Below are 27,446 nucleotides of genomic sequence, written 5' to 3' on the forward strand. Positions count from 1 at the left end.
TCAACACATAAGCAAATCTTGCTTTCCAGAGAGCGAGGGGGAGAGCGAGAGAGAACGTGTGTGTGCGCGCGTGAGAGAGAGAGAGTGTTGTGGACCTTTTTTCTTTAACAACAGTTCATAGCCTACATCAGCGCAGCATAGCATTCATAGTTTCCATTGGAGCCTACTCACTGCCCTCTCGGAAGCAGTCCATGTCGAAATTCAAGATCATTTTCAATCCGATTGCGGTTTCAAATTCCAAGCCATATTGTAGGCCTAGTGGGCATATAGGCTAATCCACAATGAAATGATCGATAGACTACTAGTGCATCCTAACTGATAAACAACACATTGAGCGCAAGATCATATTATTCCAGGAGAAGCGAGAGACATGAGGAGGAGAAATGGAATGACAGACTCACAGACAGAATAAGAGAGAGAGAAGGTATCAAGATTTCTTTGGGTGGGTTGGTTGACCCGCCTCGCCCACCCAGCGATAATTGCGTAGAAATATATAACCCGCCCTCCCCGTGGTTGGACTGGCAGGACCAGCAGGCTACAGGTCGCCCCGCCCGCCCCGTGGTTGGACCGGCAGGACCAGCAGGCTACAGGTCGGCATCACTAAGGCCTATGGTGGGCAGCGTCACAGGCTCCGAGTGGCGCGCTATGAGCTTGTAGATCTGCTATTTTTCAATAACTAAAGCATAACATAATGCTAACACCAACAGGGGTTCCCGCCCAAAATGGGTTAAGACAGATGTCACAAGGGCAGTAGCTTCTTGAATCACTGACTGATACTTTACTAAATGAATACGGGAGTCATATTCATTTTAGTTACTTTAAATTCCTCATTTAGTCCTTTGTAGCATTGCAGGAGTTTGTCTGGTGCCTCATTCACTGTAACCACAGTAATTCAGCTCCCATCCACTCCCACGTTACAGGAGTTTCTCCAATGCCTTTCTCTCCGCTCCTGTAGCGTTCCACTTCCGCGTCCCGCATTTATGCGTTACGACGGACCAAAACAAAAGGAACACATGGGCGGTTTGAAGAAATACAATGAAATAAATAAAAGATTTCGCTAACGCACAACGAAAGGCTCTGTGATTATCAACGGTCGGGGGATCGATCATAGTGGAGATAAATATTCTGTGACTACTTAATGACTAACCTGATTGGTTAACAACTAATACGAGTGAATCTGACACTATTGGTGTGTGCAATGAGTGTGATTCTCCAGCACCGTTGTGTACAGTAGCTCACTGGCAGAGACGTTTCAGTCACTAATAAATAGGTTAATGGAGTATCAAAAAAATAACACAACCACCCTTTCCAATGTGCTCATTCATATATTATAAATTGAATATGCATTATGTATATTAAATGTACTCGGTGCTCGGCTGTAGAGCACAGGTGTCGTTAACGATGGAAGTTGGAGATACGCGTTGTACCCGTGTCAGAGTACCCGTTCCACCCATCTGTCTGTGTCCCTTTTATGCCCACATATGGAGATTTCCGGATGCGTCTCTCCGTGTCCCTTTATTCCTATATATGGGGTGTGGAACACGTGTGTCGAATTTGAAGTCGGTGGGGCGAACGGTTCTCGAGTTACGTGGATTACAGCCGTACACAAGTACGCACAGACAGACGTACAGAGACATTGCATTTATAGACAGATATTCTATATCTTGTAATTAAGGCCAACGTGGCATTGCATTGCGACCATACATACAGGCATAATGCTTTCATTTGTGTCCCAGGTTTACAAAACTGTCAGCACGTACATAACATAGGAATACAAATTGTCATTTTGCTGCTCTGCAGCCATCACAAAACACCTGCCAAAATACTAACGGTAAACAAGGCAAAGCGGCCTGGGCACATACTTCAATCAATCAATGAATCAATCCATCAGTCTGCAGTGCTCTGCACCCATTCCAAACTAGCCCAATGGCGCTTGCTATGGAGCGAATGAGAGCAAAGGCGGCATGAGACGCTGGAAAGTTGAGAGAAATAAAGCAGGCAGTAAATATTTATCAGGTTTCTAAGGGAGGAGATGGCCCTGTTAATAAGATCCCTGGAGATGCTGCCGTCCTGCCCTCCATCACCACCGTCGATAGCGCAAGTCAGGACGGGAGATTGATTACAACCTTTAACAGAGTGGCACCTGGGAAGTGTGCGCTACTGCTACCAGCTGATGACTCCATTTTGTTGACACAAACGGGCTGCATCATGCATCTGCATGAAAGAAGCAAGTTGGGCTTCTAACGCCCCAAGACATGGAAAAACAAATAAGCACAATAATGTGCTTATTCACACTGTATGTCCATGTAAAACGCAGCTTCATCAACACAAAAGTACCTTGCCTGCATCTATTAATTCACACTGCTTCACCAGATCTGGTTCAGGCCAAGTTCAGTAGCTCTCTAACCTGCTTTTGACTTCTCTGCTCGCTTGGACAGATGGTCCTGCCGATTCCACGGCTGGAGGGCTCTGGACCAGAGGGGAAGAGGGCTTGTCCTCTTCTTGTTCCTCGCTGTTTCCCAACTCTCCCATCTCCACTGGTTGGGTTGGTGTCTCTGATGGTCGGGGAGGATAAAAAAACAAGATCAGTCAATGATAATAATTCATCACAATTAATAAGCCCCCACCCCCATTTTACCTCCACTGTTCAGAACAGGAATTTAAACAATGAATGAACTATTGATTAATTGCTGATGAGAATTTGGGATGCACACGCAGATCCGACATGTCCGACATGCTGAAACAGCGTTTGGACATGCGCTGCTCCCGTGCTTGCGGTTATGGTTCGATTACATTTCAAATTTCTGTCGATACCGTAACGACACTGTAATTGTACAGTAGCCTTCTTCATAGTGCCTGATACTGTAATAACACTGATTGTGTGAATTTGTTTCTGCATACCGCAGGATACCGTATAGGGTTTATACTGTTGTAAATTGCTGTTTGTGATGCGGTTTCTTAATTTTCCTAGCTGCGTAGCAGAGCTGGTCTATTTTCTCTCCGGTTGGTAGTGGCCACCTATCGTCCTGATTGGCTGCCTCGTCTCTAGGCAACCAGACACGTTTTGCCTCTAGCCGACCTCTCAGCCATTGGGATAGCATTGCAGCCAGCAAGTTGCAACAACAACCCACTAGTTTGTATCACGTTGCGTGCGTGCGTGCGTGCGTGCGTGCGTGCGTGCGTGCGTGCGTGCGTGCGTGCGTGCGTGCGTGCGTGTGCCTGCATATTTCCGCTTGCTGAAAATAGCCAATCTACAAGCTCACAACGTGTTGCGGAGGTGACTCGTTCCGAGTGTGAGCTTGTTAGGTCTGTTATTTACAATAGAACATCGAACCACGGCTGCGAGGTTAAAAAGGGAGGAGGGGAGGCATATGCACAACGGACAGCGCTTGTTTATTATCCTATCCTTGTTCATACATAACCAGCCCTGCACATAACTGGTACGCCAGTGAGTGCGCATGCGTCGTCAAAAATGTTTGCTGCGCGGTAGATCAAAAGGCATGCAAGGCGCATTTGCGTACCAACAGCTGAGACGATTATGTAGAGAATCCTGACTCAAAAGGCACTCAAATGAGATGTTAACGTCCTGTAAGTAGACTTAGAAATAAAACTAGTGCCGACTAATCATTACATGCGACTGTTATTCTGAAGAGGAAGTCAGAGCACAGGAAGTCTGTTTCAGTTGTAAACAAGCTACCATGACGACACTTTTGAAACTGAAAGGGAAAGTTACGGTCTGCTCAGCTGTCAAAGTGCTAGTAGCTAAACCACAACACTGGAACTTGCAGCAGTAGGTGAGTAATTAATTTTATCCATGGCGTTTGTTGTCGTTTCAGTGGTTGAGCTGCTAACAAACGTCCTCCTGCTGCTAAACGACCTCCTGCTGCTTAACGACTACAAATACACTGTCTGTGACTCTGTGTACTAGTGTAGCTTGCGTGCATGCGTGCGTGCCAATCTACAAGCTCACAGCGTGTTGCGGAGGTGACATGTTCCGAGTGTGAGCTTGTTAGGTCTGCTATTTACAATAGAACATCTAACCATGGCTGCGAGGTTAAAAAGGGAGAAGGGCATGTGATCCCTTTCTTTGTATCTTAGTTATGTACTCAACCTATTGGTTTTATACCTGTATATATGTTGTGTGTATCTTAGTTATGTACTCAACTTATTGGTTTTATACCTGTATATAATTTATGTTTGTATGTCTGGCCTCGTGGGGAAAGATGGTGGGTGGGTGGGGAGGATTGGGAAAGGAGTTGTGGGAGAAAATAAAAAAACAAAGAGTTGTATTTTCTTTCTGTGAAACTTGCATAATATGATGTCATACTCTTTGAATAGAATTTGTTAAAAAAAAAAAAAAAAGGGAGAAGGGGAGGCATATGCACAACGGACAGCGCTTGTTCATCATCCTATCCTTGTACATAACCAGCCCTGCACATAACTGGTACGCCAGTGAGTGCGCATGCATCGTCAAAATGTTTGCTGCGCGGTAGATCAAAAGGCATGCAAGGCGCATTTGCGTACCGACAGCTGAGACGGTTATTTAGAGAATCCTGACTCAAAAGGCACTCAAATGAGATGTTAACGTCCTGTAAGTAGACTTAGAAATAAAACTAGTGCTGACTAATCATTACGCGTGACTGTTATTTTGAAGAGGAAGTCAGAGCACAGGAAGTCCGTTTCAGTTGTAAACAAGCTACCATGACGACACTTTTTCAACTGAAAGGGAAAGTTACGGTCTGCTAGCTAAACCACAACACTGGAACTTGCAGCAGTAGTTGAGTAATTAATTTTATCCATGACGTTTGTTGTCGTTTCAGTGGTTGAGCTGCTAACAAACGTCCTCCTGCTGCTTAACGACTACAAATACACTGTACACTGTAACCCCCCCTACAGAAGGCACTAGCCACTCGCGAGATGCAAATGTTGCTAGTGCTGGCTGATCCGTCCGAGACGGAAAGACATCAAACTGTACACCCTTTCATTTAGATCAATGCTGCGCCCACCAATTCTTTTCCAGTAGTTCTCAAAGTGGGGTTCCTTGGGGGTTCCATTTGCCACTCTGAGATATAGGGTCCTTGAAATTAAAAATGTTGAGAACCACTGTTATATTATATTATATTGAAAGGTGCAGTCACTAGGGGTACTATTAAAGTGATAAAATAATTGTGCCCCATCCTGGAGATACACCATGCGTGTACATGTGCAGAGTGCATGCGTGGAAAGTGTGGTTTATTTACTGGTCACGCTTTGGTGGTTTGAAAATATGATAACTATATTCAGTAGGTTTCCTATAAATGAGATGCTTTACACTGTGTTGTATGAGAGGTGAATATCTTTTTTTGTATTTTTTTTCTCCCCTTTTTAGTTATTAAGCCAATTGATTCTTCCCCACAGAAATTTCTGTTTTGTCACTGCTGTTGTAGCCTACTGGCTCACCTGCCAGTGAGGAGCTCCGACCAGGAGGACATAGAGCCTTCGTCCTATACTCCTCCCGCCTAACACTCCCCACTGACATGTGCCGCCCCAGCCCGTAGGATTAGATGTTATGACCCTGCCCGCCTGGCTTCTCTCCCACCAACACAGGCCATTTGTGTTCGTAGATACCCGACAAAGCCGGTTGCACCCCACGGTGGATTCGAAGCCACAACCGCCATGGTTAAGACGTTGTCCTGAAGTTTCTTGCAGGACAAAAGCTTTCAGCATTGCCTCTATCTCATGTTCTATTAATATATGCAGTTACCATTTTGAGACGCAGAACATTGATGACGATCAATATAAGATAAGAAAAGAAAGATTGCTTTTCATATATTGTAATATGACTTTTAAGACATATTGCCTGGTGTTAGTTTCAGTTCGCTTCAGGTCAAAAACATAGCCTTTGTTAGCGAGATGGATGGTAAAAATATGGGGACCATATGCGCAAGCACTGATTACAGTAAACCCACAGGGGACCCAGAGGCACATAACAGCAATAACAATGGAGGCAGAAAAAACATCACCCATGCACGTAATAAGGAGCCCGTCTTCGACCACAATGTATTGTGCAAAATACTCACCAGAATAAAATTGGGGGAGGCGGAGAATATTTTATCTAGCATGTATAATACATTTCATATATTTTTAACCCTGCCTGTGGTCTTTGGGTGAATAGATATTTGGTTATGATGTTATTTATTTATATATATTTTTTTTAAGTTCCCAGGAGAGGTTCCATTCACTCTTTCTGTATTCACTGAACTGAAATTGGGCCAACAACTACGGGTGGGTATCGTGCGAAGATCCTTTGGATTCTGATCTGATCCTGTAGTTTGAGTTGGTTAACGATGGACAAGTGAATGGATCCCAGGAATAATGACTAATCTAGGTAAGTCAGTTTTATGTGTGCTTCCAAGTTATTTCACAGTCAGTTCGTTGGATTTTAAAAGTCTTCTAGTGTGCTCGTTGCCGTCATCTTTCCCTTGAGTAAAATACACCCAAATTTAGAACTCGCTCAGCATTCTTGTCAGCTCGGCAGCTCAAACTATCACCACCACAGCATAGGGAATATGTGTGTGTGGGCACTGTCTGGCAGACAGGAATAACAGCTCATAGTAGGCTACAGTGAGCACGTGCAGTGTTTGAAAATAGGGAATTGAAATGCTCAAAATAATTTGGTTATGGTATATAACCTGAACTTTAGTTTATATACCATAACCACATTATTTTGAGCATTTCTATTCCCTATGTTGTTGTGTTTCGAGTGTTTGGGTGAAATCCGGTAAAGGTAATTGATGGACCAACAACGCCAAGAGTCAATCAATGCTGTTACACGGTATTCAAACGCAGCGTTTTCAAGATAGGTGCTTTGGCAATCTGAAGTCTGGATTATGGCATAAATCTGTGGCTGAGTTACATTCAACATTTTTCGGTTTTGATTTGGTGTTTATGAACATTTAATAAACATGCCACCATACTGTGAATATTAGGGGTTAAATTAACAATTATATGTGACAAAGTTCTTCCCAGTATTTGAGGAAACCCTTGCAGAGGCCTTCATAAGCAGTTCCTCCATTATTGTCCTGGGCTGTAGACTGCAAGACTGTATTCAGTTCTGTATTCATCTATTGTTGGATTATTTTATCCCTAAAAAAGAAGCTGCCCGATGTTGCTCTAAAGGTAAACTGGAGCTTAGAAAAACAAAAGCTGCCCACTGGTGACACCCCCCCCCCCCCCCCCACACACACACACACACACACACACACACACACACTATCCCCCCATTGCACCATGACAGCACCGAGATCTATGGGAATGGGCGGTGCAGTCACGTGACACGATGTACACATAAAAAAGCACATAAATGGGTCTGGGGAGAGTGACGGGATTTTAAAAAGCTTTTAGAGGGCATTAGCCTTGGGCTCTTTCCTGTTGCACCTCAATGCCAATCTCAGTGCTGGAGGAGGAGGAGGAGGAGGAGGAGAGAGGGAGGGAGGGAGGCAGAGGGAGCGGAGGAGGAGGAGGAGGAGGGAGGGAGGGAGGCAGAGGGAGCGGAGGAGGAAGAGGAGGAGGAGAGAGGGAGGGAGGGAGGCAGAGGGAGCGAGAAAAGAAGGGGGAGACAAATACACCCCTCTGCAGCTTCACAGCTCAAGCTAAACCCTTTCAATTACAGCCCAGAAGTAGAAGCATGGGGTGCCAAGAAAAAGCTCTCATCCATCCCTCTCCAGGAGAGGGGAGTCTCTCCTCCTCTGCCTCTTCCTGAAATACCCTCTGAGGCGCTGCCTGTGAGAGGCTGCCTGCATGTGCTGCAGCGGGTTCAACTTTTAGTTCACTCTCTCCCGCCAGCGTTCACCCCCCCCGTGGTAACACGGCGGATGGAAGGTAGCGCTGTGCGGACTCACCTGTGTCCTGAGGGCCTACGGACTCTGTTATCTCAGTCCCGTCCATGCTGTCCTCCTCATCCACAACAAGCCTCCCTCTGGTGCGACCCCTGAGGGAGAGGAGAAACACAGAAAGAGAGGTAGATGAGAAGCCATTCAAAGAAGCAGCAAGAAACGAGAGAGAGAGATAGCAATAGAGGGGGAGAGGGAGGGGGGGTATTCATGAATAAGTTAAATATAGTCACAGCTGCCACTGATTTTTAATGGAGGCACTCAGGCCGCTGGGCAAGGCGACAGCGTAGAGGAGGGTGGTGGTGGTAGAGTCTACAGATGGGGGTGTATAAAGCTGGGACCCGTAGTGGCAGGCAGGCATGTGCTGGACTCCAGGGACGGAGCTTTCTCTGCTTTGATAGGTGAGCTTTAAAGATTGGGAATTCAACCAGATGTTTCCCAAGAGGGCTGGGGGCACTTCTTGAACTCTGAATTTTATGTAGGCTGCATGTGTAGCCGGTGTGCTACATGTCTTCATTGTAGAGGTGTGCTGTGCATTGGCACTGCCCTCACAATTCAATTAGATTGCAACCAGGTAACGATTCAATTCAATTCGATTCTACGATGCATTGCAAATACATCACACTTTTCTATATTACTGCACAACATGGCAACATTTTCATCAGTCAATACAAGCAGTCAGATATACTAAACATATTTTATTTACATTATATACAGTATTATAATGATATTATAATTAATAATAATATAATTAATATCGATTATGTCACATTGCTGCATTGCAATGCTGCACGGCCGAATTGTGATTTCTGAATCAATTATTTTTGACACCAATACTTCATTGGTACGTTGTTCTACCAATGACACATTCTTGCTCACACATCAAATTTGAATGTGTTTATTTTCAGAGACAAAAACACATTGCCAAGCAAGTCTCATCATTTCCAGCCTCCAGCCCCCTTGGGAGGACAACTCATTACTGTCTAATTGAAGTGCCAGTGCTAAACATGTGCTAGTTGATTTTCAAGCCGGAATACGGGCCAAGCCTATTAGGTGACACCAAAAAACGTAAGGTCATCATAATTCATAAACACACATCTCATCAGCTATCTATAATGCACCACGTCTGTGTATACGTCTGTAATCCACGTAACTCGAGAACCGTTTTCCCCACAGACTTCAAATTCGACACACACGTTCCACAGGGAGTGCAGTGCCTGGCCTTGAGTCGGTCGGACCCACTGTTGTCCAGAACCAGCACAAAGGCCTCTGCCCAGGTTCTGGACAGGGTCTAAATTAGCCAATTGATCACACCTGATCAACCCTAGATCTCCATATATGGCCTGTTTGCCTGTTCTGACATCACAATGATGTTCTGACATCTGCATAGACTCCATATTTGGGCATGCCTGACAAATAACTCCATATATGGGCATAAAGGGGACAGAGACATAATAACTGCGTGGGGCATGTATTTCCAACTTGCATCGTTCCATGTAGGCCAGTGCCCAACGGGCACCGCTCCAGTGAATATGAATGATTAATACTTTCTTGGTATCTGGCAATGACTATAACAATATAAATAAGTAAAATGATTGTGTTTAAATGTTGGGATATAATTATTTACTGGAATATCCAATTAAAGGTTTACTTCACATTGGCTCAATTTGCATGCTTGTGTTGTGCAGTTAATATTTTGAAATCATTTTGGTATTGCAACTAGAGTTCAGTGATGATGTAAGGTATGCGTCACTCCGACGCATTGAAATCTGAAATAACACATTCAATTCACTATTGATGCATCTAGGGGACGGACAGTTTTTAATGCTAAATTGTAAGACTTTCATTTTCTGGGTTTCTTTTTTCTTCCAAAAGATGAACATGGCTCTGAGCATCATATAGAAACAAGACCTGATGAAATCTCACATTTAAATCTGCAATTTTGGCCAGGTGCTTGAAAAGCGCCTGGACTACATTTGCTACTACCTCTAGTAGCAACCGTAATGGACACTTTTTCATGATTGGCTGCCTCGTCTCTAGGTTGCCTCTAAGCCAATGGGAGTCTTACCCATAAAACCCAGTCTCTGAACGGCATAAAACCCATACTCTGAACGGTGCCATGTGAAGCTGAGGCAGAGGCTGCATCACACAAACTGATTATACAGTAATGTTCATAAACCTTCTGCAGCTGGCAGTTATGACGGGTATAGCGGACACAGAACGCCCTGTGCAATACAAAGTAATATGCGAGTGCGCTCCCGGTGCGCATATCCGAACCCACCCATTGAGTTAAAGGGGAATTTCTTCCTAACCCTTTTTTTTACAAAAGTAAGTTGATAATTATGTATATTGACCAAAAAAATATTAAAAATAAATAAAGATATAGGGCGCTGGTCCTGGAGCTGGTCCTCCAGCTGCTCCTGGAGGGGTCTAACGCTAGAACTCGTATTCAATCACGCAATTGTTTTTTGTTTTTTGTTCACATCCGTTCTAGATGATGTGACAGCAACACTCCATGCATTGTTGACACTGCACTCTTCCTGGTCTACGTCAAGGACTGTCTAAAGAGGACGAGACGCGAAGACCGTACGGGCGACGCCATGGTGCTCCATGGAAGGAAAGAAACATGCACAGTAGAGACCAGGAAGTTGTACATGCACAAATTTGGACATGTGCAGTCTAACGGGGTCTAACGTGAGCTGACGTTAGACCCCTCCAGGAGCAGCTTTATTTTTTATATATTTTTTTGGTCAATATACATAATTATCAACTTACTTTTGTAAAAAAAAGGGTTAGGGAGAAATTCCCCCGCTATGCGACCCTCACACCTACGCCCATACTATATGGTTGTATATGCTATGTTTTGAAAAACTGAATATATAGTTGTGAAATAATAATATGCCACTATAAACTACTAAGATTTATGTTGACGGCGAATATTCATTCTTTTGTGTGAACATAGCGAAGTAGGAAATTCATCCGTGACGTAAATACTGATTTGAATTAGTAATGCGAAGAGCGAACGTGACAACGTGCTGCTGACGCTCTGGCGCCTCATTGGAAGGCTCTGGCCGTTCATTTAGAAAGGTCGCCACGTTACTGTCACGGAGGAGTTTCTTACTCTCGCCTCCGTGCGAAGGAAAGAATGTTCTTACTTACAGTTGGGTGCCACCGATATTGTCCCTTATTATTTGACCCATTTAGGCCTGACCTCAAAATTTTAAAAAATCCTTCTAAATCCTCCAGTTTTCTGAAATAAATATTTTCACGATTTTTCAAAAATAGCAGACCTACAAGCTCGTAGCGCGCCACTCGGTGGCGCACTATGAGCTTGTAGATCTGCTATTTTTCAATAGCTAAATTATAACATAATGTTTAAAACACCAAAAGGGGTTCCCGCCCAAAATGGGTTAACTGTCCTTTTGCGCAGATCACGCAAACCTCAGCAAAAAGAAAAGGACAATATCGATGGCCTCCAACTGTACATGTATATATTCTGTTTCACAAGACATAACCTGTACCCAAATAAACCTGAATTTGGCTGAAAAGGCTCAAACAACGTCTTCATTTTAGATCCACGAGCCGCCCGGTCTCAGTCGGAGATGAAATTCCCCATTCTAGACTGCGTGTGCGAGGCTGCCTAGAGGGGGCGGGCCAAAGAGTACATCCACCATACGAATACGTGCAATCTGCTCTTAGGTAAGTAAGTTAATGACATCGTTTCATGTTGAAAAGGGTGGTACTCCCCTTTAAATTGTCAGAAGTGTGAAAGCCTGTGACATTTAAGTCTTCCAAGAACATGCACAATAAAATCTTCAGTGTCCATTTAACTCAGAGATAATGTTGTCACGTCTTCTGCTAACAATGTCTCGTCAGTCCATTGGAAGGTTTTTGGATTTCTAGTTGCCATGGCAATCTGATTCTGTGGAGTCATAGAATGCAATAGGTCACCAATTTCAGTGCAACGCCGTCTACGTATGTACCGTATGTATAAAGTGATTAAAACCTCAGATAGAATGAGAATTGCCATTTCTTCATGGTTTACAGATATTACAAGCAAGCTGGAGTTAGCAAGTAGTATCAATTGTTTATAGCCGGTCTTCGTGTGTCTGTCACCAGACAATGCAAACCAACAAATTGTGATGTATTGTCCATCAGTCCATGTTTATATACAGGCAATATTTCAATTCAGACAAATAACCTACTGCAGTATCGCCCACCATTCCAAAATACTTGGCAGAGAGCCACTGTATTTTATTTGTTTTCTGATCACATGATGGATGGACATACTTTGATCCAAATCACCATCATCTCCCTCCTGATGAGTAGTCCCCAACAGTGCCATCACAAAACCCCAAGCAACAATGGCCTTCTCTTCACATCCCCCGTTCTGCATCCCTTTGAAGATAGGCTGACTAATATATATTGCAAAAAAAAGTAAGATATTACCGAGGCTGTGTAACCCTTGTCAAATCTCGTGGAAACTGCCCAGTCAGCAGAGAAAACATGCCTCAATATATGCGACCATACGCCTGTATGCACACAGGCGAATGGGTGTGTGCACATGTGCAAAGACTAGCATGCGCTTGCCGCTTGCACACGCACGCGCGTGCACGCACACAGTCACGCACACAGTCACGCACGCACGCACGCACGCACGCACACGCACACACACACACACACACACACACACACACACACACACACACACACACACACACACACACACACACACACACACACACACACACACACACACACACACACAGACACAGATCTATCACTGTCGGCACCCTCCAATGGGAGCTCGGTTAACCCAATCTTGGAAGCGCCATGTGTAGGGGATAATTGTCATGGATACAAATTAAACAGCAACATCCATCGTGAGTGTGCTAAGTGAGGAGCGAGACAGAGCCCAAATGAGAGCAGCGTGTCTCAGGGGTGCAGCGGAGGATGCAGGGGGTGGGAAGCACAGGGGGGTAATTTTCGGTGCCACTGGAGAGAGAAATCACAATCGGCTGGAAGCCAAATCAACCCCTCCCTCCAAATGACTTCCATGTCTAGATAAGGAACAAGTTACAACCCTAAAAACCTAAAATTATAGCAAAGAACTCTGCATGGGCAAACATTTTTTTCAAACTCAACAGCATGAATGAAGTATGAGGACTTGCCACTGCAGTAGACTTGAATCATTTTTGACAACCACAAATAAATAAATAAAAATGAAAGAGAAAGCCTAGATGTGCACTTGAAAACATGGACTTTTTTCTTTTTTTTTTGCAGTAATCTGTGTCCGAATGAAACATCGTGAAAATAAATGTTTTGGATAAATAAATCACTCCTTTGTAACAACTTATAAACCAATCTTTGTTTTAAAAAAAACACCTTATAGACTAGAGTTCTGGTCTATGCTAAGAACTGAGTCACGCATCCTCACAGCACTGGTATATGCCCTCATTGCCCTATGACAACCGTGGGAGATGTGTCTACAGACATCTATACTCTATAAACTCTATAAATATGTTTACGTGTTTTATACTGGAGATTTCCAGTATTGTGGATGGACATAGATGACAGCGCCTAGGAAACCATTTCAATTGCAGCCACTTTTCTTTGGTAACGAATCATATTCAAAGGCACACATAAATGCAGACTGTATGACATTTTCATCCAAGACTGCAATCATGTGAGCAAACACAATATTGTGTGCTTGGTGACGTATTCACATGGGCTGCCTGCTACACAGTACACCATCAAAAGCATCAAGTTTCAGCATTGAGACAGCCTTTTATTTCAGTGACAAACCTCAAGACTAGCGTCCAACCCCCATACCCTGCCCCATACCCTGCGCAACTTATCCCCCACAATCCCACTAACAGGAGAGGAGAGAGAGGGGGGGAGAGAGAGAGGGGGGGGGGGGAGACAGAGAGAGAGGAAAAAAAAGAAAGAGGGTGAAAATAATGCTGTGGTAAGTAGTCCCAGCTCTAAAAAAGCAGACTGGAAAAACAGACATGGATCGAGCAGGAGTGGAATGGACAAGAGAGTATAGGCGAACCAAATGAACTGCAACAGGGTTCACAAGAGCTATGGCTCAAAGGTGCTGCTTAAACAGGAGACATGTATGTGCATTAATACCAATTTACATTTATAGGTTTATAATATATATATATATATTTGAGTAGAAATGTTAGGGATGATCAGAGTTTATCACAGGCTATGCAAGAGTTGAATGAACTTGTTCCATGCCAGTGTATGTCCGTTTGTTTCACTATTATAACAACGAAAAACATGTCACCAATCATTTATAACTGCGGCCCGGGCCCCGCCCACAGCCACTTTCCATTTATCAGGGTCCATTTCTTAAGGAAAAGGTCCAATTTCAACTTCACCATCTTGGCATACTAATACAGCACTTGTAACGTATATATAGCCCTGGTTCCAGTTTATCATTTAGGCTACACCAATTATCAGTTATCACTCAATCTTTACAATATGAACAGCAAATGTAGAAAGCCTCATTCAGCCCGAGGAAGCCATATGCAAAAAGCACCGCTCAAGTAACAGTATGCTTATCTGAATAAAGCAAATATAATAATTCTGCATCCTTCTTAGATTTGTTAGTGTGTACTACTAAGTCAATAGGTATTTTTTATCTCTATAAAGCCAGCCTCAATATAGTTAGAAGTTGAACCAAGCAATCATTACTATGATCAGTGTCAATACCAACATTGACACCACCAGTTATCACCAGCATTAACTAGGGCTGCGCAATATATTGATATCCAACACGTATATGATTGGATATGGATTTTGGTTATCTTAATATCATCGTGTTGTCTTTTCTTGGATTTAATAACTTAATCCTTTTTTTGATCATTTGTTTTTTCTTGTAATGAAAATCGGCACATTATCGATAGAGGTATTTGGCTAAACAAAATATTGTGATATTTGTCTATGGATATTGCCCAGCCCTAGTAATAACATAAACCAAGTTTGTCACAGGTCATCCTAAAGGCCAAACTGCTCCAATGCAACTCCTTGCAACAAGGACAACCACACCAATGCAACTCCTTGCAACAAGGACAACCACACCAATGCAACAAGGACAACCACACTAATGCAACTCCTTGCAACAAGGACAACCACACCAATGCAACTCCTTGCAACAAGGACAACCACACCAATGCAACTCCTTGCAACAAGGACAACCACACCAATGCAACTCCTTGCAACAAGGACAACCACACCAATGCAACAAGGACAACCACACTAATGCAACTCCTTGCAACAAGGACAACCACACCAATGCAACTCCTTGCAACAAGGACAACCACACCAATGCAACTCCTTACAACAAGGACAACCACACCAATGCAACAAGGACAACCACACCAATGCAACTCCTTGCAATAAGGACAACCACACCAATGCAACTCCTTGCAACAAGGACAACCACACCAATGCAACAAGGACAACCACACCAATGCAACTCCTTGTAACAAGGACAACCACACCAATGCAACTCCTTGCAACAAGGACAACCACACCAATGCAACTCCTTGCAACAAGGACAACCACACCAATGCAACTCCTTGCAACAAGGACAACCACACCAATGCAACTCCTTGCAATTGTCATTGGGGATAATGGTTGCAAGTAGTTGCACGGTGAATCATTGGTGTGGAGTGGGCTTTAAGACTGTGGCATTACCACATCATCTGGATGCTTAGAGATTAAACGATCCATTGGGAGTTTGGTATTAAGACTGATTGAGGAGACAGAGTAAGGAGAGAGTTAAGAACCATGCAGGCATTATATTACACAGCAGCTCTAAGCTGCATTATGTGTTGCTATGGAAATAACAAAGAAGCCATGCACTTTGTACAATAAAAGATCGGGAAGGTTTTGTGCTGGTGTTACCTGAATTTATCTGGCTGTTTAGCCAAATCATGAATATTAGTACACACCCCTGGGTAAAATAAGTCTTCTAAATAAGATTACAACCGGAATAACCCCCACCCACAGTAAAAAGGTAGCCATTTGGGATCTTGAGCTCGGCTGACCAGGGACTCACTCTGACTGAGCTACCAACTTGTTTTGATCAGCTTGAAAATTAATTAATGGATATCATGAGTTTCTATAAACCAGGGCTACTCAACTAATGATGGCTCAGGGGCCACTCAGCAAAATTCCAAAATTCCAAGGGCCGCAAGCTAAAGATTTCAGTATTATTTTGAAACGTTTACCAATTCATTTTGTAACAGACTACACAACTAGGAAAGACACCGTAAAAACAAGACATCTACAAGGTCAAACCTCAATGAACAAAAACATTGTGACTAATGATGAAGTTACAAAATGAGGCTTCATTCACAAAATGTGAAGAGAACATATAATGAACAGATTATCACAGGTGAATACATATGTAAGTGGTTAATACTCAGCTGACATCAGGCCATGCATGTCACATTATCTTGGAACAAACACTACAATACCTACAATCTTGTTCAAAACAATAAGAATATCTAATTATATTTTTATTGGCACGACCATGAAGGGCCGCAGATGCATTAACCCATTTTGGGCGGGAACCCCTTTTGGTGTTAGCATTATGCTATGCTTTAGCTATTGAAAAATAGCAGATCTACAAGCTCATAGCGCGCCACCGAGTGGCGCGCTACGAGCTTGTAGGTCTGCTATTTAAAACAAATCGAAGAACGACTGACATAGAAACATAGCTTTTTCAGAACTGTCAGGATGTAGAAGACATTTTTAGAATCTGATCTCAGGTCAAAATGGGTTAAGCAGGGGCTTGAGGGTTGAGTAGCACTGCTATAAAACACTGAAAGTTGTCTCAATACTGCAGTTAACACGGAGAATTCTTCAAAATAATGGCACTAGAGTGCCAGCAGATGAGGCCGATTTTACTCTGAAAAACCCCGTTACCCCCCAAAACCAGGAGGCATAATCTACACCTAAAGTCTCTCTAGAAGCGTTTATATTCCAAACGAGATACTTCCTGAAGTCAGAAATGAAGACAGAACATTGACCTTTTGGTCAAAACCATGGAGAGCGCCCTAGATTTAGCCGTAAACAAGGACGTGAACGGCAGTGCACATGCGTGAAACACAAGGAGTACGCTGCAGAAGGAAAAGCCAACCAAAACGTATTATATATATATCAGTAAAAATGACCTAATTTTACTACAATTTTAATATGGATATAAATATCCATATTAAATTTGTCTAATGGGAGGAGGGGCCGGTGGGGCGGGTGGGCGGACCCCGTCATCATGCTCATGTCACTCTCAGCCATAACCATATAAGGAGTGCAACCAATGCAGCTAGGCCCAAATATGGAGTGAGTTGTATCAGGCACAAACAAGTCAGTAAGCTCCGTACTCCGCGAGTACAAAATGGAGCATGCCCATATATGAGAACATACTGAAGACACCAGGGATCTCCAAATATGGGCATAAAATCGACAAGGACTGACTGACAAATACAGAAATCTCCATATGTGGGCACATCATTCGGATTGATGCATGCTTCTGTTAGAAAGAATTAGGCTTTCTGGACAGTGTAATATTACTTGCATCAAGCTATTATGAATATTTTTTGAGGGGCGCTAGCCCCTCCTATGCCCAGCTTTGTGTGTACCCCATATCGATGATTTGATTGGCTGAGCACGGAATGTGAGGATAAAGAGTGAGGACGCCAAAAGTGATTGGCCGGAATGTGATGATGTATGAAAATAAATGCGCCCCTAAATGAATAAATAAATGCACCCCTCACTTCACATGAGTGTGATATATATAGTGTTGCATATTATACATGCTACAAAGTTCTAAACTTAATAGTGAATATGCAACAAACCACCACCCCATCATAATTGCTAACCTATGGATTATTTCAGTGCCAATTATTCATCCTCTGCATTTCACAATTCTAGTTGTCACTCTTAGCACATACATGAACACAAAGCTGATACTGCCAGGTTAACATCACAAAACCTCCCTTGGTGAGAAGTTCAGTCACGCGAGAGAGACTCAGAATAGAGTCGCTGCTTCTTCGCTTGGAAAGGAGCCAGGTTAGGTGGTTTGGACATCTGGTTAAGATGCCTCACGAGCGTCTCCCTAGGGAGGACCTCGATGCACTTCCCACTGGGAGGAGAGCCCCCGGGGAAGACCAAGGACCAGATGGAGGGATTACATTCGCACACTGGCCTGGGAACGCCTCGGGATCCCCCAGGAGGAAGTTACTAATGTTGATCTGGAGAGGGAAGTCTGGAGCTCTCTGGCGGAGCTGTTGCCCCATGCGACTCGACTACAGATAAGCGGTTGAAGATGGATAGATGGATGGATGATTGGATGTTTGTGGATTTGGTTATTTTAATTAGGGGGAAATTTGGATCAACGGATCCATATCTTCAATTTTGACAGAATCAGCTTTATCTATTGATTGTGCACAGATTTGAGTGTGCGAAGCTTCCATTTATTTTTATATTATACTTCTGTGACTCCAGCACCTCACTTACGTTTTTTCAGCAGATGAGCTGTTTTTTTTTTTTACATTTTTGGTAGAATCAGCTTTGCAATCGTGTGTGTGCTGAAGAGGTAGAGAGCCCGCCTGGGAAGCAGAAGGTCCCAGGTTTGATTCCCAGCCCCAGCAATGTGTCTCTGAGCTTGACACTTAACCCCTAACTACTTACTTGAGAAGCACTCAGCTGGGTGAAGCTGAAAACTGAATTTCCTCTGTGGGATCAAATGGGTCTTATTATTATTACTTTGAGAGCTGTTTTTCGTTGCGATGTAAGTCACCGAGGACCTCTACCAAAGTGTCCTATAGATTTAGACGACTTTGCCATCGTCTAAAATAAGTATAAGTAAATGTATTCCAAGAAAATTGCTATTTTTCAGACAAAAGGCAAGTTTAGATTATGTTGAGTTTTTGCTGTAGAACTACTGTGAGATTAGACACTTTCAACATAAATGTATAAATAAAGCAGAGGACCCCCAAACTGGTGGTTCCCAAATGATTTGGGGGGTCCCCAGAGCTTATTGTGCAACATTGTTTTCTCACTTAAAGGAGCATTCAGTGATTTGGGTGATTTGGAAAACCACCCAGTCCGCCCCGGTAACAAAATGTGCACATGCACGCTCTACAGTGGGGGGGGGGAAGTGCAACAGGCCAACAGCATGTGCACCAAGGCCCGCCCCCACTCGATCATGATTGGAGGAAGGCCCCTCTCATCCTGATTGGATGAAGGCTTTGCCACCCGCCACCAAAACTGAAACTAGGGTTTTTTTGACCCCAGGGGCTCACTGGGGACAGGGAGGAACTCCTTATATGGTCAGCACACTCTATAGTAGGGAGGATTATCCAGAAAAAAAGAAAAAACTAGTGATATTTGAATTAAGTCAAATCACTGAATATACCTTTAACATTAAACCCAACATACAGTATAAGTGTGTAGATAGGGTATCTGCAGATTCTGCACATTTCTGAAGTTACAATTGTATTACTTTTAATACCAAATTTGCCAAATATTACATAAGAAAGACACAAAGATTGTGAAAATAGCTTTTCAACGCCTGTGAGCACGTAGATCAGACATTTGTTCCCCTCTCTTTAAGACAATTAACTTAGCCTCTGCGATTTGGAAATTGTAGTTCAGCTGATACTGCTAAATGTATTATTGTTCAATTAATTGTTCAACTCTATAAAATCTGAACATTTTATTTCTTCTTAATAATTTTATTAACGTTTCTATCTTTATTAACTTCGGTTAAATTAAGCTGCAAAAGACTCCTTCAGTTCCCACCAGGGATTAATGAAGTATCTATCAACCTATTGGTTTTGTGTTTGTCTTAATGGCCAAGAGCTCATTGGAGACATGTAAATCACATGATGTGGCATTGAAAGAGAGGCTAACAATAGAGGCACTGCGGGGCCCGGTGGCACAGTCGGTAGTGCTGTCGCCTCACAGCTAGAAGGCCCTGGGTTCGATTCCCGCTGGGGATGCTGTGGGCGCGTTCTCTCCTCCGCGTCATCAGTGCCCATACCCGAGGCGGGGTTGGCGAATGGGCCTTTCTGTGTGGAGTTTGCATGTTCTCCCCGTGTCCCGTAGGAAGTGTAGCGCCCAGGATTACATTAGATAATCGACGCATACGAAACGGTCGAGAAATGACAGTTACCGTGTGGGGGTCCCCGTGGGTCCCTGCGGGGAACGCACCCAGGGGGCCGGTCCGGTTCCGGCGTGCCGACCCGCGTCCGAAATGGTTGAGAAATGACAGAGTTACTGTGTGGGGTTCCCCAGGGGGTCCCTCTACTGTACTGTAACAACCCAAATCAACATATATACAGTTAATATGTGTGTGTGTGTGTGTGTGTGTGTGTGTGTGTGTGTGTGTGTGTGTGTGTGTGTGTGTGTGTGTGTGTGTGTGTGTGTGTGTGTGTGTGTGTGTGTGTGTGTTAGGCTGCGCAACAGTGACACTTGGTTGTGAAAACCAACCAAAAGCTATTTTCGTGCTCGGACACAGCCAGCCAGCCAGCCAGCCAGGGACAGACCCAGGGACCCATGTGGACACACATAGCTGTAAAAACAACAGAGGCACTGCCTGATATGCCTACAGATGCAGATGACAAAGATGGGAGTGAGAGTATGACATAAGACTTAGAGCATGACTGAGATGCTAACAACCACAATAATGTCTATTGTTTACACAGACAAATATCTATGCAAAAACATGGCAGAAGATATAGCTGATGCCTAGCGCTCCACTGTCTGCAATGTACAGTACCTGGACTTCTATTTAAAGTTAAAACTTGCATATCTATCAGTCAATTTGCACATTTAGATTTAAATGTGTCCATGAGATCATTCAGTGTCCCCCTGCTCAGCACTCAGCAGCATGATTTCATTTTGACTGGCTATACATTTAAAAAAAAATGAACTACAACTTTTGTCATCACATTATGTGACCACAAAGATACAAGCACCGGACTTTAAAGCAAATTACTTCCCGTGTGTTCACAAGATAATTTATGCAGTATTGCACGAATGGATGACATGTAAACATACTTCTTCCTGGTTTTGGATGTGGACGAGGATAACGCCTGGGATGGGATAGTGGCAGCATCCTTGCGTGGCCTTCCACGAGGTCGCTTGTCTGCGTGGGCAGGGCTTCCTGTGGACGTGCCCCCTGCACTGCTGGAGGGCGGTGAGGGTCCATGGTCAGAGGGCTCCACAGTCTTATCCTCTGATGACATTCTAAACAAGACGAGAGAAGATACACAGTTACACACACACAATCATGCCCTGTTAAAATGGCAGCCAAAATAAACCAGTTCTGGAGCAATCAAATATCTCCTCATGATCATCTCTAATCAACTTTTTTCTAATTGAGTGGAGAATTTGAATAGAATATTTTCCCCAGTAGTTTATCTCGCACTTCTACCAGGTCCGTGTGCTCTTATATGTCAGGGACAAACACATTGTTTGTAGTGAGGCAGGTGTCTGCATGTGCGTGCATGTGTGTGACACTTAATTAATTCTAGTGCATATTCACAAAACATTAGAAAGATCTAAAGGTTCCCGGTTCAATCCCACGGACTAGGAGAAAAAATCTGGGTGGGGAAGTAGTGAATGGCCACAATTTATCCCTCCGCCCCTTTAGCAAAGCACTGAACCCTGCAACTGGGGGCTGTCAGTACTGTGGTTGTACTGGGCAGCTCCCAGGTTTGTGTGCGTGTGTGCGAGAGCGAGAGCGAGAGAGAAAGAAACAGGGTATTGCTGGAAAAAAAAGGATTTATGCACAGCAACCTCCCCTGGGTTTAAAAAAAGAAACCCCAGTTGTTTTGTTTGGGCTGGTTCAAAGTTTTTCTGTCCATATCTCAAATATATTGTATTTTTAAATGGCATAGACGAGAGGAAAGAAATACATAATTTCCTGGACTATCAGTTAATCTTAGTTATTTTAACCCATTTTGGGCGGGTGTTAGCATTATGTTATGCTTTAGCTATTGCAAAATAGCAGATCTACAAGCTCATAGCGCGCCACCGAGTGGCGCGCTACGAGCTTGTAGGTCTGCTATTTTTGAAAAATCGAAGAACGACTGACATAGAAACATAGCTTTTTCAGAAAACTGTCAGGATGGAGAAGACATGTTTAGAATCTGACCTCAGGTCAAAATGGGTTAAAAGGTATAGTAGTATAGCTGCTGGCTCTATCGGGTAATGTTCAAGTTATCCCTCTATACGTGCCGTTATGTTGAAAATGTAGTGTAGCAGAAAAAATATATTGAAAAGAGTGTAGGGATGACATACAACAAAGGCTGTAAGCCTAATTGTAACCCAAACCAACACAAGTCCATGGTGTGCACCTTTGTTCACTTTAGCCACAGGACACCGTTTGCCTTCCTCTCATGAAACCTGCTACCCCTCACCCTCCATTTAAGGTCACTTTTGGTGGAAATTAAGTAGAATAAAACTTTTTAGCACTGCAGACAGCATTTTGAAAGTGGCTCACAGGCCTGCCCTGCACCACACAATGTTAAGCTACTTGGATCTCACATTAGCAATAATGGTTTGACAATCACCAGTGGAGAAATTTTAATTTGTTCAATATGAATGACAGCACTTCAATTGCTCTTTAAATTGCTTAATATGTGGGCGCAATATCAAATTACATAGTACATTAACCAAATGCATAATTTGGGGTAACTATTTAAAACATGCTTGCCTATGGTTAAAACAAAATTAGGAGGTTTGTGTGGCTTATATTAAGATCTAAACCATAAATGTTTACACTGATCAATGACAGAATGCATTGATCAGTGTAAACATGTATGGTTCTGTAGTGTTGTTTCACTGCCCAGTGTCCAGTTCATCAGATGGCGTTGTGTGTTGTTTTGTGAAAATTGTGACGCTCACTTTATTCTTTCAGCATGGATGGGTTAACCACTTACCCCAGCATCCGTATTGTGGGGAAAACTTTGCAGAAAAATAGCAGATCTACAAGCTGACAATACGCAACACATTGTGAGCTTGTAGATTGGCCATTTTCAGTATAGATATTTAATGTAGAGCAAAGAAAAACAGAAAGGTAACTACTACAGAGCCCTGGGGGACTCCGGTCAACCAATATGTCAACCAATATGTCAACCAATATGTGTTGCGTATTGTCAGCTTGTAGATCTGCTATTTTTCTGCAAAGTTTTCCCCACAATACGGATGCTGGGGTAAGTGGTTAACCCATCCATACTGAAAGAATAAAGTGAGCGTCACAATTTTAAACAAGAGCTGACTGGGGTGTAACTTCAAAGAACTTGTGCACCTCAGGTACACTACAACCAAGTTTGAATTGGCAAACACGACTATAAACAATACATGGTTACAATTCCAACAATGTCGATTACATTGTTATTTTGGTAACAAAGTGTAGTAGTGTCGTGAGGCCTTTAAATGTAAATGCACTAGAGGACAACCGATTTAACCTCAATTAATTTGCAACCTACTATGTCTGTCCCTGTAACATAGCACTTATAAACCATTATTTGTAAACTGTTAGCCAAACACAATCAGACGTGGTACAGAGAGATGCTAACGTTAGCTTTTGTTAACTCAAGCTTGAGCACAAAGCAATTGCGTGCTCTTAAAAAAAAATCAGCTAACGTTAGCTGTCTTTGCTAACCCGTTGTTTATAAACTGAGGTATTCATTCCTTGCTCAACGACCAGAGACGCGACTGTTGTTGCACACAATTTATCAGAAAATACGATGTGTAACTATCATGATTAGTGCATCAGCCAGATCGCAACAATGGAGTGCTGTCCATCTACATTCACGTTAGCCAGCCATACAACTTTGAAACTGGCACAGATAGCAAACAGGTTAGCAAACGAAACGTTGACCAACTCCGTCTGATTACTAGTATAACGTTGCCATTGTTTTAATGTCGGTGTTTGTAACACCGTGGTAATAACGATGCTGCTCCACAGGTACAGTCCACCATGGTGATGTTACTGACTGTGCTATCTGTTAGCCTACTGGGGAAACAACTGGCTGCTAGGCAATGAAAAGAAACATTTGGGCCACACACACACACACACACGTAGAGGGAGAGAGAGAGGGGTCGGGCTACTTGCTGAAACCTAGCAGCTCATCTATAAGTTATACTTTTGTCGTGCTAGACGAAAATGACATCTTTTCAACTGGAAACGAGTGCTGAAAACACGTCATTTGTGTCGTAATGGCGCAAGGGTCGCCGCGACCAACTGTAAATAAAATGAAGCCTGAACGGTTCCCCGTGGAAGTGGACTCTACTGTACACACACAAGTACAGTAGACAGTGTATGGTGGACTTTCAAGTGAGCTCCAATTATCATTATTATTTTTGTATTCTTCCCCCAATCCGTTGTGTAGCAGTGGATCCCTTTGTTTTGATATGCTAATGTAATGTAACGTGCATTCGTGTTATTACAGTGTTGGTACTGAGGAACGCATGAGCCGTTCCATTCCGTGCAATAGTCTGAGTCATGAAAAGCAGTAAGGCGGCGACAGAAAAAAACAACAACACCACATCAACACTGTAGCAGCAGCAGCAGCACAAAAACGTTTGCTCATGTCAACTCCATACACATCTTAATAAATAATAATCTTCCAGGTTTATATCTTACCTTCCAACCCTATGAATAGCGAATTATTCTCTTCATGTCCAGAATACTGGGGAGTGGGGGGGGGGGGGGTAGTAAAACGTCACACTTTTTTTATCACTCAGCCAGCTAGCTAGCTAAGCAAGGCTAACTGAGCTAGCTCGCTTCTCTTCTCCAATGAAGGAACACCGCAGTTCTCACAAACGCATCCCGCAGAAAACAGCCATGATCCTGGATCGCTGGAACTGGAAGAACGTTATTCCTGACTGCGCCCATTTGATGGCGAATCCAACGGAAAGAACCTTCATTGGCACCGCCGCCACCACCAGCAGCATTTGATGATGGATCACTTTCCTTTCTCCAATGACAGCTGTCGTCGCAACCCCAACCAAATGTTAGTTAGTCGACCAGTTCGGCTGCTATAATAACCGAGCCAGTTCAGATATCCACCCCAAAAAGACCACGGTTCGACCACGGGGACATCGGAGAACAGTTTAGTAAACACGGGAATCCCAAAGCCAGACAGACGCGAGCCTCACAACTCCATTGAATGTATAAATGTTGTATTTCTGGATGAGATGCTCCTTTTCTTCAGCTGCGACAAGCCTGCCTCCTAGTTCCCCGAGACTCTCTCTCAGCCACAGCCAGCCTGCCCTGCCTGCGTGCCACGCACCGTGCGCCGACGACCCAAAAAAACAAAAAACACCCGCAACCACGCACTGAAAACCCGCCCGGTGGAAGCACAAGCGCACACACGGCCTAGTATGTCCGCGAATTTGTACAAAAATCCTTAAGTTTTAGGCAACGCTTCGGTGTACTCCGCGACGGTGGCCATGTCTAGCGTTAAGTGGCACCGAAGCACCGCCCTCCATCGACTGATTCCCCACGAAAATATAGATCCGACAACACGACCGTGCGCGTTGCGAACGACGCTCCCGAGAGTTACGGCCCGGAGAGACGGTAACGTGTCCGAACGACCTCGGTTGTTTGGAAAACACCGCGGGGTAATATAACGACGCAAGTCATGCATAACCCTATTAGACAATTTCTTCAAAATACTCCCTGACCCTGCGGAGGGATATGGGCATTTAGTAAATAAAATAATGAATAGGGGAGGTCGGAAAACACGGATTACTCTGGACGGTGACACTGGATTGGAGCGGATTAATTTGTCAGCCAGTGAGGCGCTGAGGCTCTGTCTGTGGTGCCAGTGACACACAGAGACCTCCAGCATGTTGTTGTACTTAAAATTGCATCAACTTTAACAACTGCAGTGACGGAATCATCTGACGAGCTTTGTGTGTCCTTTCAAGTCAAGTATCTCTAGTCAAATCACCACCAAATAGCTCCCATGATGCTGCTCAAAACCAGCACCCTGGCCTGAGCCCTCCCTCTCCCTGTCCCATGCACGCACTTTCTCCACACCATCATCACGCAGGCAGCTGGGGGCTGGGCAGGTCTGTGCTTTCATATTGGTTGGGCTGTTACGTAGCCAACAACATGCTGTGCATGGCTGCATGCATGCATGCTTGCAGGCAGGGGTTAAACTTGAGAGAGCCCCCAGGGGTCGGGTTCTAGCAGCTACCCATTTAGGTCTGATCTGAGTGGCGGAAGGTGCTAGATACTAGAAAGATATAGATATCTAACTATGCATCTCTTTCAAACTTGAGTTGACTGTTGGCTCTCTATTATTCCCCAATCACTAGATTTTGCTCTGCGCCGGGAAGCCAGACAATTCCTTGCGAAATACCGTATGAGCATTGAGCACAGAGCACTGTGCAGTGCCTTTCAGTAAACCAGACTAGAGCACAGTTCTCCGTTCTCCCTGGACTATGAGCGCCCTCTGCTGGGCCAGACACAGCACCCAGATATTTTCCCCTTTATTCACTGCCACTGGGCCACATGTAGTTATTTTTATTTTTTAAATTGAGCTCTGGAAAGAACATCTCAGAGTTATTATATTATAATTATAGCAGTAGTAGTTGCGACCGTAGGTCTCAGATTACTATTAAAACCTGTCTGTCCGTCAGTCAGGTCATGCCTCCATATATGTGACACGCGACACGCTCCATATATGGCCGTCTATATATGAAGATCACAACACTGACCCCATCAAGCCCTGGATAGCCATACATGGAGAAGACTGGATCATCACCTAGATCTGCATATATGGAGCCGGCCAGCAACTCTACATCTGACCTCAAACCTCAAACCCTTAGATCTCCATTTATGGAGCTGATCTGTTCTAACATTCCATTTGTTGATCCTTCCCCATCCTTCCTCTTCGATGTCTCCCTTTTGACTGATAAAAGTTATTAGTGCAGCGGCAGCCGGTGAAAACTAGAGTTCTCAACAGACTCGAAAATTAAGATCTTACTCCCCATGCCAAAGCACCAGCGCTCTCCCAGCAGTCTGCTGTCACCCAGGCAGATATGTTTATCTGACCCCCCAATTCCAAAGCGTGCACACAACCTCACCCTTTAGGGCGAGGTCGCTTCTTGCCCTCAGGCGTCTTACTGGTTATTATTAGTTTATTTTTGTGTGACAGTACAGTAGTATAGTGGTGTTGGTAGTATTAGCCTAGTAGTATTCTGTAGTAGTATAGTATAGTAGTAATAGGCCTAGAAGTCGAAGAGAGATTTTTTTCAGTAGACATCACGCTGTTTTTATGGTGTTGTAGGCCTACAAACCAACGTAGCCTACCATTATTATTGTAGTATTATTATTATTAAATTATCAGGAATACAATACAATTCATATAGCTATTTCTATTTCTTTGCGCCGACGAGAACTAGAGTTCTCAACAGGCCCAAAAATGTAATTACCAGTTACCACCCTTAGATCTCCATATATGGAGCTGACCTGTTCTGACATTCCATATATTGATCTGACCTCCCTGTACTCTCAAGACATGCTCCTTA

General features: G+C 43.7%; 1 protein-coding gene across 4 annotated transcripts in view; it reads right to left on the bottom strand.

Moving 5' to 3' along the window:
- Positions 1-25,438, bottom strand: part of LOC306943948 (histone-lysine N-methyltransferase 2C-like) — a 99,691-nt gene extending 74,253 nt beyond the window's left edge. For all 4 annotated transcript variants that reach the window (XM_079530506.1, XM_079530507.1, XM_079530508.1 and 1 more), the window contains exons 1-4: positions 24,550-25,438; positions 20,955-21,143; positions 7,881-7,969; positions 2,408-2,555 (exon numbers count right to left, since the gene is read on the bottom strand). In XM_079530506.1, the coding sequence (XP_079386632.1) occupies positions 2,408-2,555; positions 7,881-7,969; positions 20,955-21,142 (425 nt within the window). In that variant the 5' untranslated portion in view covers position 21,143; positions 24,550-25,438. The remainder of the gene's footprint in view (positions 1-2,407; positions 2,556-7,880; positions 7,970-20,954; positions 21,144-24,549) is intronic.
- Between the last annotated feature and the right edge of the window lie 2,008 nt (positions 25,439-27,446).

This window comes from Electrona antarctica, assembly GCF_951216825.1.
Source record: "Electrona antarctica genome assembly, chromosome: 19".
Classification (NCBI taxonomy): Eukaryota; Metazoa; Chordata; class Actinopteri; order Myctophiformes; family Myctophidae; genus Electrona; species Electrona antarctica.